The following is a 17,697-nucleotide window of genomic DNA, read 5'->3' as shown; positions in this document are numbered from 1 at the left end:
CCTGAGCTTGCTTATCATTTGATCAGATTTGCCTAATGAATTAACATCAATGTCTGTGGCTCAGAAGTGTCACCCCAGCATGGCTGTTCAGCTTTCAGCTCTCATCACATGAAAGCTTAGGAGACTAAGAGGGCTCTTGGCAGGATAATTAAAAGCTCCGTTTGTTACCTCTTTTTACTCTTTCATCCAACCTGAAATGCATATGGGCCTGGCACTGTGCTGTTGCTGCTGCTGCTGCTAAGTCACTTCAGTCGTGTCTGACTGTCTGCGACCCCAGAGACAGCAGCCCACCAGGCTCCCCCATCCCTGGGATTCTCCAGGCAAGAACACTGGAGTGGGTTGCCATTTCCTTCTCCAATGCATGAAACTGAAAAGTGAAAGTGAAGTCACTCAGTCGTGGCCGACTCTTCACGACCCCATGGATGGCAGCCTACCAGGCTCCTCCGTCCATGGGATTTTCCAGGCAAGACTACTGGAGTGGCACTGTGCTAGGGGTAAGAGAATCAAAGATGGCCAAACTGTGGACCTGCAATCTTGGTTTCGTAAAAAAATTAACAAGCAACTCTACACAAGTCATTTGAGCAACAGTGTGGTAGGTTCCAAGGGAATATGGCAGAAAAAAATCCAAAATTAAACTGCAGACTTGTAAACAGTGAAAAAAGTTCTCTGAAATAGTAATTTACTATCATTAGTTTTCCTACTGGCTCAGAGGTGAAGAATCTGCCTGAAATGCAGGAGACTCAGATTTGATCTGTGGGTCAGGAAGATCTTCTGGAGAAGGAAATGGCAACCCACTCCAGTATTCTTGCCTGGGAAATTCTATGGACATAGGAGACTGGCAGGCTACAGTCCATGGAGTCACAAAGAGTCGGACAACTATTATTAAGAAAAAAAATGAGGCTTTCAGTGATCATGGTTATGAGTTTGAAATCCTGAGTTAGAATTCCAGCTCTGCCATTTATTTGCTGTGTGGTCTTTGAAAGTTTACTTAGTATTGCTAAATCTCAGTTTCCTCATCCATAAAATAGAAGGATTACAATGACAACCACATAGGTTTGCTATGGTAATTAAATGAGATCATCCAAATGAGGTGCTTAAACAAAAGATGCACTCAATTTTTCAACACGTGTGTCATTAAATATATATATATATATATATATATATATATATACGTACGTAAATGTGTGTGCACACACATGCACTCAGTTATGATTAACTCTTTGCAACCCTATGGACTGTAGCCTGCCAGGATGCAATGTCCATGGAATTTCCCAGGCAAGAATACTGGGGCAGATTACCATTCCCTCCTCCAGGGGACCTTCCCAACCCAGGGATCGAACCCAGTCTTTTGCATCTCCTGCATTGGCAGGCAGGTTCTTTACCAGCTGAGCAACCAGGGAACCCCTATATATATGTGTGTGTGTGTGTGTGTGTGTGTGTGTGTGTGTATAAATAAATATATAGTTAGTGAAAAATCAAGCTCAAGTGGATTTGCTTCTGAAATCCACTTGTCCTCAGCTGTCACTGGTAGAATAAACTTTACTTATTTGAAAAAGTATGGTATGGTATATTACTTCTGAGCCTCAAAAGTAGATCTACTGAAATCAATAGGAGAAATACAAAATGTAGAAATGGGGTTAGAATAAAATCAATCTCAATCACACACACACACACACATGCACATACAGAAATAACCTCTGATGTACATACTGAAAAGGTCACACATCTCACTTAGGTCAAGGCTCTAAGCTACTGAGTAAACCAACTAGAGCAAATCCCCTACATAGGAAGGAGTTTCATCCCAACAGTGTGTTTGTAAGTCCAACAAAGTTAGCCTGGGTACCTAACTATCACAACTGGCTATACAGTACTGTACTGTAACAGGTTTATAATACTTTTCACACAAATAATACATAAAAACAAAAAGAAAACATTTTTAATCTTACAGTACAGCACCTTGAAAGTATAGTTGAAAGTCACAACTTGAAGGTTCATTTGTAGGGGAATTCAGTTCAGTTCAGGTCAGTTCAGTTGCTCAGTCATGTCTGACTCTTTGCGACCCCATGAATCACAGCACGCCAGGCCTCCCTGTCCCTCACCAACTCCTGGAGTTCACCCAGACTCACGTCCATCGAGTTGGTGATGCCATCCAGCCATCTCATCCTCTGTCGCCCCCTTCTCCTCCTGCCCCCAATCCCTCCCAGCATCAGAGTCTTTTCCAATGAGTCAACTCTTCGCATGAGGTGGCCAAAGTACTGGAGTTTCAGCTTTAGCATCATTCCTTCCCAAGAAATCCCAGGGCTGATCTCCTTCAGAATGGACTGGTTGGATCTCCTTGCAGTCCAAGGGACTCTCAAGAGTCTTCTCCAACACCACAGTCCAAAAGCATCAATTCTTTGGCGCTCAGCTTTCTTCACAGTCCAACTCTCACATCCATACGTGACCACTGGAAAAACCATAGCCTTACTGTACTCTAAAGACTTCCCTGGTGGGCCAGTGGTTGAGTCTGCCTGTCAGTGTCAGGGACATAGGTTCGATCCCTGGTTTGGGAAGATCTCACATACCATGGGGCAACTAAGCCCGTGTGCCACAACAACTGAGCCTGTGCTCTAGAACCCAGGAGCTGCAACAAGAGAAGCTGCTGCAACAAAAAACCCGTGCACCACAGCTTGAAAGTAGCTCCTACTTGCTGCAACCAGAGAAAACCCAAGGACAGCAACGAAGATGCCACCTGGCGCAACCAAAAATAAATAGTGATAAAAAAGAGCTTCACAGGTAAAGGGGGTGATGTCAATCCCATTCCTGCTGCAATCACCTCATGGAATTTCTTTAACCATACGTTTAATAAATCTACTAATATATTCCAGAGGATACACTTATCCCCATCCTCTACAGAAAATCATTAGTCAACTATACTTAGAAGCAGGGGATGAATTTTCTTTTTCCTTTGCCTCCTGCACAGAACGTGACTATTTAGGGGGTTCATTCCCTGCTGGCAAATGGCCATTTCCTGCCTCTAGACAGAAAGGCTTAAAAGAACTTATACAAAACAGTCAAAATCCTCTGCAGACATCCAATAACTTATAAGGGAAAGAATGTTTTGATGAGTTAGTGCAAATGAATCAGGACCATATGGATCCGATTTCCCTGGAGTTTAAATTTGTAAAGAGAAAAACTTCTTAGAAAAATGATCTTTGTAGATGTCACTGAACCCAGGGGAAAAACATATGAGATGATTAATCAACTTAATACATTCCCAAGTTGCCCTGTGCTTAACTGAAGCACACCCAGGTCATTTGTAGATCAATTCAGACTGTCAAACACACAGACCATCATGTTCTAATTGTTTTCAGAGCAGAATTTTGAGCAGCAGAAGATATTAAGCTGGTTAGTATTTTCAGCAATGAATTTTAGTACAACTGCTTATTTTCTAATTCCTTAAATAGTTAATGTCATCAGTGGCAGGAGATTCTGGAAACACAGTGGGTGACATGTATCTGCCTATCCAACCCACAGGTAGGTGGTGTAAACAGGCTCCCATGCAGGACAACATGGCACCAGTCAGAAGACACATTCCTTGTAGCCTGCTAAATGCTGGCCTCGTGCCAAAGGAGAACTAATTTGCTTCATGTGACTGAGCGCTTTATTCTCAAATGGTTTTTCAGAAACCAGCATAATTGTACAAGATCCAAGAGACGGACTCATCATATGTATGTAATACTCAAATAATGATTCAGTTGTATCTGTTGATGAGGTTTACTAACTTATTAAATATATCTCATGCATAGAGGCATTTGAATACGTGTCCAGAGACAATGATTACTATAAATAAGATTTCGGAAATGTATTAAAAGTGCTTTCTAAAAGAGATAAAAGGCCCCTACTATGTGCAGGGTGCCACGGAAACCTAGCTAGCAAATCCTATGAATATTTAACCTGAGTAAAGGTGACGTTATATGTAGACATGATCAACATTGTTTATTTGTCAACTCATGTCAAAGGGGATTACAGGATGGAAGAAACAAGTGTCTATCAGTGAGAAGGCTGGAACCTTCTAGACAATGCATTCCCATCAAGGCTCCTGAATCCCTTGTTAGAAGGTCTGTTGTTTGCTGGTTTAGAGAGAGGTTTACTCTCACAGTTCTCAGAAGATCTTTTTCCACATTGAAGAGAATAAATATGAGCTTGCATCATAGTATTTTCTAGCTGGAAAAAATCTTTGAGAGTTACTGGTCTAATCAACCACTGGCTGGAGAAATGTTTTAAAATAACAGGCTGCTGTCCTCCCAGATATGGCAATACAGTAGATTTAGGGTATGGTGCTGGTATATGATTTAATCATTTTCCCAGGCGACGTTCACCTTATTTTACAGATTAAAGAACAGGCCTAGAATGGCTACAGCCTCTCTTGCAATCTCCTTATTCCCAGGTCAGTGTCTTACCGACAAGCTCAGCAATGCCTGGGTCATTAGGGAGTTTCTCCAGTGTATAATCAGGCAGGAAAAAGAGCCCAGACTAAGCAAAAATCTACAGGCTCAAAGCAGCCAACACTTATGTTGAAAAATAAATGCAGCTGAGTTTTTCTTATGTCTTATTCAGGCTCTAAATTTCAGCACATAAAATTAAATTTTCACATGGGCAAAATTAATCTTTAAACTTCTTTAGGCAGGCCCTACGTTAGAAACTAACATGTCTCTCAATAAACTCAACAAAGCCCATTTTTCCTGCAGCTTTAAGAGAAGCTGCTGGAGTTTTCGAAGTCCCCACTGAGCAAGAGATGAAGTTGTTGGCTAACATTTAGGAGCAATGTCAGAGAAGCAATAACAACCAACAAGTCCTTATGGACTAGCATTACACTGATTCAGAAGGCAGCTAAGACGTTTGTGAGAATCTGGACCAACTGGAAGAAGAGTGAATTTATATTTCTTATCTCACACCAAGGTTTATTATAAAACTCAAAATAAATCACCTCATTTAAAATCTCTTATTTACATCCTTTTTTTTTTTTTTTAACAGAATGCACATAGCAGAAGCTACGGGCACAGGAAGCACCTTCTCACTATCAGACATCACTTGCCCTGGTGCCCAGCAGGGCGCATGTCAGGGGTTGCAACCCTTGCTGCAGAACCGAGTCTAAGATCAGTACGTCAGGATCTACCTTCCTTGCCTGAGGCCTTCAAAATCTGGATCACAGACGTGAATGCTTCATTCTGACCAGGTTTTAGTAACTTGGATTCACCACAAGTTTAAGAAACCAGATATCCTACAATATCCTTTCTGTTCTCTGCTTCAAGGAAATAGCCTCCTCATTGAAGGTTAGGGGCTCCCTGGTGTGGACTGAAGATGCCACAGCTTTCTTCTCTACCCTCAAGTTTCTATATGATGGACTTCCTAAGAATCTTTGAACAGAAATAAGAAGAAGTTGATCTGATTGAGCAGGTCATGTTAGCAAGTCTTTCATCGCTAAGCTCACAATCCACCTCCTCCATATCTACTTTTGTCTACAACTCAGCTGATTTGCATGTTCATAGGTCCACACTCTTTGGAAGTTTCTTCTAGTGTGTTTTTGTTTAAGTGTCAAGAGATTGAAGTACTGGGAGCTTTGGCATATTTACTCCTGTTTCGGACCATAATGAACGGATGTGTCACTATTAAAGAGGTGCAGTTTCCACAGAAAAGTAAAAGTGTTAGTCGCTCAGCCCTGTCCGACTCTATACAACCCCATGGACTATAACCCGCCAGGTTCCTCTGTCCCGGAATTCTCCAAACAAGAATACTGGAGTGGGTTGCCATTTCTTTCTCCAGGGGATCTTCCAGACCCAGGGATCGAACCTGGGTTTCCTGCATTGAAAGTGGATTATTTACCATCTGAGCCACCACAGAACCAACTTCCACAGGGGCCACCCCTAAATCCAAATGTGTTAGGAAGAGCAATGAGATGGCTACAAATCTGGCCACGGTTTCCATATGAAACTGAGATCTGGCTGGGAACATTGCCTCTCAGAGGCAAATCATTTAACTTCACAAGAACGAGAAAGTATCTTTCTTGTTCTTGCCTGAATTAAGCTCGATGATGGTGGCAGGATTGCTGATTTTCCATTCAATCATGGCAGCACATGAATCCTATTCAATTAAGGTGGAGAGCAAGGCAAAGGGTTGTTTTTCCCTCCCTACTCAGCAAGAAGGAAGGCACACACTTCCAGCTTAAGAAAATGGCAGTAGAATGTCCTTAAGTAGAGCCTCTCAGTGTCATTTTTATCCCTGTGTCAGATGTAGATTCAACCACATGCTCAGAGGTTTATTTTCTATTTATAAAAATGCCACATCATTTGGATAATCAGCAGATTTAATTTCATAAGGAGTTTTAAAGGTTGTCTGTTTTGAAATCACTATATAATCCAGATCATTTACAGACAAGCAACACGGTGGCCTCTTCTCCTATACTAAATGGGTCAAGGTCGTTAATACTGACTCTAAAGAGACACCCATATGGAAATTAAGACTCGTCTAAAAGGCATCAGAGAGCATGTGAGAATGATGCTTGATCTTTGGTATATCACCTGGACAATCAGAGAGGACAAAACCTTCTTTTGGCCTGATTATGCCATGATGACCTGAGCAAAGACACCTCTGTGGCTGTATCAGTGAGGTTGCTCCAGAAGACGACACCAGTGGTGACAGATCCCGGAGCTAGAAGAGACTTAGCCCACGCTCCCCATTTTACAGATAAGGAGTACAGACAGATGGATTTAATTGTCCGTGTTTACACAGGAGAGTTGGAGTAGGAAATGGCAACCGACTCCAGTATTCTTGCCTGGAGAATTCTATGGTCAGAGGAGTCTGGTGGGCTACAGTGCATAGGGGGTTACTGAGAGTTGGAGTAGGAAATGGCAACCGACTCCAGTATTCTTGCCTGGAAAATTCTATGGTCAGAGGAGTCTGATGGGCTACAGTGCATGGGGGTTACCGAGAGTTGGACATGACTGAGCATGCATCCACCCACACATACAAGAGAGTAATCTGATTAGAACCCACATTTTCTGACTTTTAATCCAATGTTCTAATTTTTATATCAATCTGCCTCTTTAAGACAAATAATAGCCAGGGTTGACTTGCACCCTACCTTCACCCATCCAACTTCCTGAAGCTGTAAGTCCCACTTTGACTCCATGAAGGTGGAGAGGAGCTACTGCTACACAATGGCCTCCCTGATACAACCCTGCAGGCTTGGAAGATAGCCTCATGAGATAGCCTCAAAATACTTCCAAGTTGTATTTTGTAAAGAGATCCATCTTATTTCAAAAACACAAATCCCAACTGTAGGAACATTCTGCTCATATCATCTTAGCAGACTTCTTACTTCCTTTTAAAGAACTGTTCACTTAAGTACTAATTACATAGAATCTCTGCTTCACCTGTCTCATACTATTTATTCTTGGCTTTTACTCAGTACTGGCTTCCAATACAACTTGCATGTTTCTTTACCTCGAGGTTACAGTAAAGAGGAAGACACAGCCATCAGCAAAGACAAGCTGATGTTTTCCCCCTACAGGAAAGTACTGAAAGGCTGTATTTTTAAGAGTTCTTACTCACTTTGCTATTAAGAACAGTGACTCAAAGTATTTTTCTGACCCAATGTATTTGAAAAATCTGGAATAATTCTACTGAAAGCAGTAGTTCAACATAAGATGAGTTCTGTGAAAGGGGTAAAGAACTTAAAACATGCAGCTTTGGGAAACAAACCTCCAAATAATTCCCAACCATCCCTTTTCTCTAGCTGAGAATTATTAGCTTGAGTTGTAAATACTAAAATGAGAGGTCAGTTTTACTAAAATATACCAACATTTTTGATTCTTCACTCAGGCCAACAAAATGGGCTCTTTGACTCTGTTAACTACCCAATGATCAGTAACATCTTCAGCAAAATATCCTCTTAAGGTAACCTCTGCCCTCAGCCAAAAAAAAACAAACCATGGCAGGGAACATGGCCACTGGCAGCTCCTGAGCCCCAGCTCTCTCTGCTCCGTCGCTAAAGTGGGTCCTCAGTTTCCCTTCCCAACGCCAGTTTGGATCACTAACTAAAGCGGTACAGTTTGTATTAATCCACCTATTGTGTTTCTTGATCGATGGGAATAGGATGATGAAGCCTGGAGACAACAGCAAGAGGTTCTAATTTCTGGCTGCAAAATTTGGGTGTGTCTGTTGGAAACAGATGCTAAAACAGCGTGGGGATGCAGAGGGACATGCATTTGCACACTTGGCGAGCTCTCAGGTGGGGTCTATGGCAACCCAGCCCTTGAATGCTTTCTCCCATCAAGAAAGGCAGAAGTTGCCTTGGGACATGGCTTTTACTCTAACAATGGGTATTCAGAATCACGCAATCAAGAGATAAAACTCATATCCAGCCACTCATGAAACTGCTTCTCACAAACTTCAACCCAGACAATGTGAGAATGAAGTATTATGTATATGAATGGGCAGTTGAGTGACTGAGCGAGTGTGTATGTATATGAAAGAGGAGGGAAAGAAGGGAGGGAGGGAGGGAAGGAGGAAGGAAGGAAGATGGAGGGAGAGAGAAAAATTGTTTCCAAGTCCTGAGGGTTCCTGAAGCACAAAAGGAGCATGTACATGTGCAAAGTCTGGGAATACTTTTCTTGCATTATGTCAGAGACGATAAGCATCACGGCTTCCACCTGAAGACCGGGCCTGGACTACTCAAAGGATACATTTTAATAGCAGCCTATTATGATGATGGGTGTTATTACCATAATCACATTCCTGCAACAAAATGTGACGATTTTAAGACGGAATTTATTTTTTTAAATACACACATCTTAAGCTTAAATTGTTCCAGAAACTAAGGCCTGCAAAGATGTTCAAACGATACTTCTAGACATAAAACGACATTCCCCAGGGAGAACCCCAGGCAACACCTCTGGCTTCTTCCAGATCTCTGCATGTCAACCACATCTCTGTCTCCTGCAGAACTGAAAGACAGTGCATTGCTTTGCATTTCTGTAAACAACCGTCCGCAGGAATTGAAACTTGGTGTGAAGGATATAATTTTCCCATCAGAAATGTAAACATCATTTCATGTTTCATTTAAGCCCTCCTATTAAGAACCACACACATAGATCCTAAGGTGTTCCATGTCAGTGACATAAGGCAGGCCCTGCAGTGTTTTTTTTTTTTTTCTTGGTGATCCATAATGTGATTCTGAAATAAAAGTGACAAACAATTTTTAACACTGCATATGTTCAAAGACCTCTGCCAAGAAGGGGAAAAAATAGTCTTGGCGTCAGAAGCTAAAGTGTGACACTTCCTCTGTGATCTGTGAGGAGGAAAGGAGTGGCCGTGTCCCTGATCTTGTCAAGTTAACAGCAGAACGGCAGATGAAACTTTCAGGAAGCTGAAGCACGTGGCTTCAGAGGATTCCCATTTCTGTGCTCTGGGGGAGAGGAATGTGTTCACCTTTTTCCATACTTTGAGGATTGTGTGTCTGCATGCTGGATGGCAGAGAGGAGGATGCTGAAACCAGAGGCCAATATCTTAACTTCTAAAGAACACCAAGGATGAGACCAAAACTAGTTCTGTTCTCTGACTGCCAGCGGTTGCCTTGAGGCCTAGACCACACTGGGTAAGGTCTGGGACCTTAGCTCGTAACAAGTGCTGAGCTGGGTACCTGGCTAGGTGTCACCCAGCATCTCGGAATGGCCTGCCTCAACTGCAGGCAAACTACCCAAAGTGACAAACAGCAATACCCAGGTCCGTTTCCCTTGGAAGGCACAAACAATTTAAATGATAAGCAGATGCTACTTAACATTCTCAACAGGAATTTGTTGGTGGTAAAAGCACAGTTAAAAAGTATTATATATTTGGCAAAGGTCCAAACTTTGCAGGCAATGAGCAAAAACTTCTACCTTTCTCCTACACAGAAGAAAACCAACTGATTTTGAAAATGCCGAGCTGGGGCTCCTCCATGTCAATGATGCCCAAGTCAAGCCAAGTGCCCATGGAAGGCCTGCAAAGGCAAACCAAAGCTGGCACCATTGAATTGTGCCCACCACAGAACAGGGCGCTGGCGTGTGGAGAGGGGAGATGAGGGAATTCCCATGAAGTGAATGAATGGGGAAGATTTCTGGAAAACTGCCATCCTCACCTCAACTGCAGAGATGCATTCGGGGCCTGGTCTCAGGTGAACCACGACCTCCCCTCTGAACAACGGCTGCCCAAGGCTGGAGCTTTAATGAGAGCTCCCAGAATGCTACGCTTCTGCTCAGCTATCTGCTGCTTTATCACTGGCAGACAGGTGGGCGGGGGATACAGGTCTGTGTCACAGTGTAACTGAGGCCTGGTTAGTATCTGAGGGTTTCTAGATTGCAAGTGTCCTGGACATCCACTGATCTTCTGGCTCAAAATCTTCATCTTAGGTGCCTTACTGCCTAAGATGGTTTCTTGGAAGCCTTAACTACAAGCCCTCTGAGCTGTAGGATGGTTACTCCCTTGGGGTATTTGAAATCACTGAACATGACCTCCATAATGGGCAAACAGCTCACAACATCAAGCCATTTGTAGCTTTTACAAGTTAAAGACATCTTATTCTTCTGCTGCTACCTATGGAAAAACTGACCAATAGACATTGCTCTGGAGACTGGTACCCAGAGGGGAGATGAGTCCCCAGGGTGGACCAACAGAACAGGCCCTGTAGAAACACCACTTAGCCTAACTTCCAGATAGGAAAGGGGAACTTCCGAGCTGTGCAGTGAGGAAATCACTAATTCACGAGGAACAGTATTTTTAGATGGTGTGAGAAATGAGGAATGCACGAAGCTTCGGATGATAACACGGGGCAGTCTCCCCAAGGCAGACGTCTGGGCCGCATTTCCACCGCTTGTTTCCATAAGGGCCCCTTGCTTTGCTCACTTGTCTCTTTAAGAAAGTTTCTACTTGAGAAGAATGGGTGCTTCTGGAAAGGTTACCATGCCACATGCTGTCAACTTTTTATAGCCAACTCTGACATGCTTTTCTCTTGATTTTCTGAACTCGTGAATTCTTAATTCTTGATTAAGCTGAAAATGCAAGTGGGTAATCTCCACCCCTCATTGCCCACGTCACGTCTGATCTCTGGGTCTCCCTGCCTCGCACCTTATCTCTGCATCCTGATTTCCATTTCCTTGTGTTTCTGGTCTTTGTTTAAGATAATCCATCTCTCTGGTCTTCCCAGAGCAATAATTCAACTCTCAGTAGTGAATACTCTCTTTTGTTTTCTCAATTTCTCAGTCAGAAGTCATTATATTTCTTAGTTCTGGTGGGTCACCGATGTGCCCTAATTATATCCTCTTGAGGATTCGCCTTCCTGTTTTTAAGAAAGTGCTGCTCCATCTCTTCCGTTTGAGCCACTGCAGTCAGAGCCAACTGCATTATTAATATTTGTTCAGCTGGGCTCCAGGTCCCCGAGTCCCCTTAAATATGTCGTGACAACAGCACCCTCAGAGCTTAAACTGTGGGCAAGGGAAGCAAGCTGATGGTGGATGAACGGAACATGCTTTCCCCAGTCCCACCACTGGGCCCAGGTGTACCAGTCAGGCCTCTCAATGTGGGAATGTGTGATTTGTGTAACAGGACAGAATCAAATCAACTGTTCTGAAAAAAAAAATGTATGTTAAACTTGACGCCCTTGCCCCCTTTTCCACCATCATTGTGTCCCCAGCAACATTTGTCTCTTGCCTGGATTTACTGCAGGACCCCCTTAATCAGTCTTCCCTTTTGCACTCGGACATTTTTCAAGTCCATCCTCCAAGTAGCAACCAGACTTTGGTCATTCTCAAGGTGAATCTGCTCATGCTGCTCCTTGTCCCAAACCCGCAACAATTTCCCATTAAAAGCCTTAGCATAAAAGTCAAAGTCTCTCCATGAAACCAAAACACTCCCATCTGGCCCCTGACTGTCTGTCCAAACTTGTCTCCTGCTATTCTTTTCTCTCTCTGTTCCACCACACTATCTCTTTTATTGTTCTTGCAAACAGTAAACTTTCTCCCCTCAGGGTCTGCCTCTTGCCTTCCCTTTGTGTGGAATGTCCTTCCTGAAGACCTCTTGTGTGGCTTGGCTTATTCCTTCCCATCATCCAAATCTTCATCCCAAAGTGGTGTCCTCAGAACAATCTCTACATTCTGTAAAACCACATCCCCCGAGAATCCACTATGCAATTACTTGGTTTTACTTTGTACTCTTTGAGATATTCTATTTATTTGTTTAATTTAGATTTCTCTTTTCCTAGACTATGAACATCATAAGAAAATATTGTTTTTCAGTATTATGTCCCTAGTATTAGAAAAGTGTCTAGTTTTTAGTGAGAGTCAATATATAATTATCAAAAGAGTGAATTAATGAATAAATAGCTTAAACAATCAGGATGCCAAAAGAATACTGCCATGAAGAGACAACTGAAAAAGTCCTTAACCTAGTTTGTCAACAGAGCAAAAAATACATCAAAATATTGCTAGATAATCCATTTGCATAGCTTTTATCTATGTCCCGTGACTTATAATTTCATTTATTAGGTAAAACCTGACTTGTTGAAATTAAATTAGCTGATGCATATATAAGTAGGGAGCCTCTTGAAAAAGCATTCGCATAGGCTATGTTTAAAGTTGTAATGACAATAACTAAGTTATGTTTCTTAATCCAAATTATGTAGATTCCCTACAATGAACCCAAGACATGAGCATGGAAAGAATAAGACAGCAAAAGAGTGAACTCAAAGACTGTAGGCTAGTAAGGAGATCAGAGCAAAAAAAAAAAACAAAAAAAACTACACATTAGGTGGGAAAGCTAAACTAACAAGTATCTGAAAAAAAATAACTCTCTGAATAGTATAAGTAGGGAGACTCCATCAGAAAAACAAGTCAGTGAGGTATAGACGTGACCAACATGCTTGTTCCTCCTCATTACCTATGTTTTGTGTAGTTATGTGTATTCACATCATGTGCCAAGATGGCTCATGGGGATTTCCAGTGTGGGAAATGTCCTTGGATTATTACTTAACTGGAAATAATGGATTCATAACAATACACAAGCTCATTTACCAGTTTTCATGAAACACTATATTTTTGCCAAGCAGATGGTCCAAGAGTCTTCACTATGACCAAGAGATATATTGATGATTACCAGCTTTCAAAAGAACTGAACATCTCTCCTAGCCTCAGCAGCATTCCAAGGAGGAATGGCTTTTAGCATCAGGAGAGGCAGGTCAGACTCTTGGCTCTGAGATGCTGAAGTTTTGAGTTTGTCATTTAACCATTTGATTCCAGATGAAGAAAAGGATAGCAATACCGACCCTATATGTTCTGCAAGATTGTTGTGAAAATAATACATGTCAAATAAATGTTTTGGAAACTGGCTATTTTGGTTTAATTTTTACTCTGCATCTTTGAGGTTATTAAAGTTATCCTCGAAATTGAAGTTGTCCTACGTACATCTTTTAAAAGTAAAGGGAAAAGAAAAAGCAAGCACCAAAATGGGTATGTCTGACCACGTGGTCTTCTACTTGAGATCAACAATGTTCATACTTGTTTTAAAAATGCTGAAATCACAGTAATTACCAAAAATGACACTGCTGTTTCTTTAAATACACAAAAGCACCAAGAGCTCTCATTAGGAAACTCCCATAGTCTCTTTCCATACCCAGACATTTCCAAATAATCTATTTCCTGCCAAAGGAGAAAGCTAAATTCATGGGCCAGCATAAATGTAACAAAATACTTTACAGTACTCATGTGAGCAAATGAGGACAAAACCAAAATCATAAGAAAAATGTACAATATTGTGTGTTGTCTGATACTTATTTGCTGTTATATGTTAATAATTGAACTTCTAAAATCCAAGCCTCCATAGCATATTTACTTATTGTGTTCCTTAGTTTACTTGAATAATTCTTTTACACATCACTGCATATATCCCGAAGATCTTATTAAATAAGTAGAATAATAGGCATGATGTACAATGATGGAAATATTCAGTTTCATTTAAAAAAATCCCCATCATGATGATTTAGTGCAGTCAAACCCACTCCAATATCACACTCTGAGGTTGCTTTAAAGATTGGTTATATATAAAGTGATCTTAGATTACTGAAAAAAGATTAACAAACATCAGAAATCCCCTATTAACAAAGGTAACTCCTTCAGGAAAACAGAACCAGACAATCCCTGAATTCTTCATCTTAATGAAACCCACCCAGTTCTTTTATGCAAAAACCCATTTTTTTCTGAAGAAGCATAAGTGAGATCATGGCTAAATAAATCTGACCATTTTGCCCATCTTCACCACCAAAACCAATCAACTTCATGCCTTCAGTCAATAATTACAGAAAGATAATCAATCACCCATCTTTGGCTCAGTGACTAGGTCTACTGGATACTTATGGAATAAATGTATCTGCCTTTTAAAAACTGAGGATCAAATCACAGCATCTTGTATGTTCACTGACTGTGTTCCCCTACCTCGTGCTGATTCTTGGCCAGCCATTCCTTAATGGTGCTAAGGGCGATGACTGCAGCAGGCTCGTTTGGAAAACCTAAGTGAAAAGCAGAAGAAGACACATTTTTTTAAAAAGGCAAAGGTGATAGGGAGTCAGTCATGGATGGATACTGGGTTTTTCCCTCATTTAGTCAACATTTAATCCAACCATTTAGTACTGAGCAAGGCAGACCTTAGTAAGTGGTCTACACACTCTACACTTCACATCACAGGAGATGAAGTCTGCAATGCTATATACAAGGGCACTGGTCCTACACCCATCTAGAGCAAAAAGGGCAATAGAGAACTAATTGTCTCTTCAGTTGTATGGTTATCTATTAAAAAGATTTACAATTGCTTAACAGCTTTCACAACATTTTCACATAATTTTCTCATACAGTTCAGTTCGGTTACTCAGTCGTGTCTGACTCTATGTGACCCCATGGACCACAGCACGCCAGGTCTCCCTGTCCATCAGGAACTTCCAGAGCTTACCCAAACTCATGTCCATTGAGTCAGTGATGCCATCCAACCAACTCAACCTCTGTCATCCCCTTCTCCTCCTGCCCTCAATCTTTCCCAGCATTAGGGTCTTTTCAGATGAGTCAGCTCTTCGTATCAGGTGGCCGAAGTATTGGAGTTTCAGCTTCAACATCAGTCCTTTCAGGGAACACCCAGGACTGACCTCCTTTTAGGATGGACTGGTTGGATCTCCTTGCAGTCCAAGGGACTCTCAAGAGTCTCCTCCAATGCCACAGTTCAAAAGCATCAATTCTTTGGCACTCAACTTTCTTTAAAGCCCAACTCTCACATCCATACATGACTACTGGAAAAACCATAGCCTTGACTAGACGGACCTTTGTTGGCAAACGAATGTCTCTGCTTTTTAATATGCTGTCTAGGTTGGTCATAACTTTCCTTCCAAGGAGCAAGTGCCTTTTAATTTTATGGCCACAGTCACCATCTGCAGGGATTTGGGGGCCCCAGAAAATAAAGTCGGCCACTATTTCCATTGTTTACCCATCTATTTGCCATGAAATGATGGGACCGGATGCCATGATCTTAGTTTTCTGAATGTTGAGCTTTAAGCCAACTTTTTCACTCTCCTCTTTCACTTTCATCAAGAAGCTCTTTAGTTCTTCTTCACTTTCTGCCATAAGGGTGGTATCATCTGCATATCTGAAGTTACTGATATTTCTCCTGGCAGTTTTGATTCCAGCTTGTGCTTCATCCAGCCCAGCATTTCTCAGGATGTACTCTGCATACAAGTTAAATAAGCAGGGTGACAATGTACAGCCTTGACATACTCCTTTCCCTATTTGTAACCAGTGTGTTGTTCTATGTCCAGTTCTAACTGTTGCTTCTTGACCTGCATATAGATTTCTCAAGAGGCAGGTCAGGTGGTTTGGTACTACCATCTCTTTCAGAATTTTCTACAGTTTATTGTGATCCACACAGTCAAAGGCTTTGGCATAGTAAATAAAGCAGAAATAGATGTTTTTCTGGACTTCTCTTGCTTTTGAAGTTGGCAATTTGATCTGTGGTTCCTCTGCCTTTTCTAAAACCAGATTGAACATCTGGAAGTTCACAGGTCACATATTGCTGAATCCTGGCTTGGAGAATTTTGAGCATTACTCTGCTAGCGTGTGAGATGAGTGCAATTGTGCGGTAGTTTGAGCATTCTTTGGCATTGCCTTTCTTTGGGATTGGAATGAAAACTGACCTTTTCCAGGCCTGTGGCCACTGCTGAGTTTTCCAAATGTGCTGGCATATTGAGTACAGTGCTATAACAGCATCAACTTTTAGGATTTGAAATAGCTCAACTGGAATTCCATCACCTCCACTAGCTTTGTTTGTAGTGAAGCTTCCTTAGGCCCACTTGACTTCACATTCCAGGATATCTGGCTCTAGGTAACTGATCACACCATTGTGATTATCTGGGTCATGAAAATCTTTTTCGTACAGTTCTTCTGTGTATTCTTGCCACCTCTTCTTAATATCTTCTGCTTCTGTTAGGTGCATACCATTTCTGTCCTTTATTGAGCCCATCTTTGCATGAAATGTTCCCTTGGTATCTCTAATTTTCTTGAAGAGATGTCTAGTCTTTCCCATTCTATTGTTTTCCTCTATTTCTTTGCACTGATCACTGAGGAAGGCTTTCTTATCTCTCCCTGCTATTGTTTGGAACTCTGCATTCAAATGGGTATATCTTTGCCTTTCACTTCTCTTCTTTTCAAGATGTCATATTAAAGCCTGTTACCCTCAGCTGACAAATCAAATAAATTCAGGTCAGAGACGGCAATGTGGTGGACCCAGGGTAACACAGTCAGCAGCCCTCCATCAATGAGCTGGCACAAGACAGGGTGAGAGACTGGTCACAGAGTCAAACCACTGAAAGATATTGTACAAATTCAAGGAAGGCCATGCCTGCTCCATTTAAAGCCACTGGAAATGGCAACATGAAAGGACCTGATTTTATAGTACAGGTTTGGTTGTAGAAGAGCAGGAAGAATGATGCACTTGTAACACATCAATGAGCATGAGCACACAGAGTCAGAGTTTCTAAAGCTCATCCTGTAGTGCATGTGAACCAAACACATTCAAGAACTCACAGAATCACAGACATTCTGCCAATAGAGATAAATGTGAGGGGAAAACCTTATAAGTCACTCATTTATGGGGAATAAAGGAGAGATGGGAGTGACTCTTCTATTAAAACTCAAGCTCACCACTGGCTTCCTAGTCACAAAAGTCTGTAGTCTTTCACTCAGTCTTCATCTTCTTTGGTATTAAATGTTTTTAACTAATTTTTTATGTTTCAGTGTCTTTTACCTCCTGGATTTTAAAAAAAAAATCTTTGAAGTGTTTTAAAGTATATAGTTTAGCAGTTTTGATGTCCACAAACTTGTGCAGTCATCATCACTAATCCCAGGATATTTTCACCATCCAAAAAATAAGCTCTAACTCATTACTCTCCCCAATCTCACCTCTCCCTCAGCTCCTGGCAAGTACTAATCTACTTTGTCTCTACAGATTTGTATATTCTACTCCTGGATTTTCTTTTTTTCTATCTTTTGGCCACACTGCACAGCATATGGGATCATAGTTCCCCAACCAGGGATTGAACCCCGCCCCCGACCACCACCACTGGAAAGAATATATTCCAGGAGTTCTAATGGT

At 41.6% G+C, this 17,697-nt stretch overlaps 1 protein-coding gene across 3 annotated transcripts in view; it reads right to left on the bottom strand.

Annotated features, from left to right (window-relative positions):
• The window catches only part of MACROD2 (mono-ADP ribosylhydrolase 2), a 2,330,645-nt gene that overhangs the window by 620,797 nt on the left and 1,692,151 nt on the right, over positions 1-17,697 (bottom strand). For all 3 annotated transcript variants that reach the window (XR_009496772.1, XM_025000233.2, NM_001105029.1), the window contains 1 exon segment: positions 14,502-14,575. Coding sequence is in view for 1 of the 3 variants with exons in the window: in XM_025000233.2 (XP_024856001.1) it covers positions 14,502-14,575 (74 nt within the window). In the remaining 2 variants the exon portion in view is untranslated.

The sequence above is a fragment of the Bos taurus genome, chromosome 13 (genome assembly GCF_002263795.3).
Source record: "Bos taurus isolate L1 Dominette 01449 registration number 42190680 breed Hereford chromosome 13, ARS-UCD2.0, whole genome shotgun sequence".
NCBI lineage: Eukaryota > Metazoa > Chordata > Mammalia > Artiodactyla > Bovidae > Bos > Bos taurus.
Note: the sequence above shows the minus strand (reverse complement) of the source record. Positions and strands in the feature narration are given on the sequence as shown.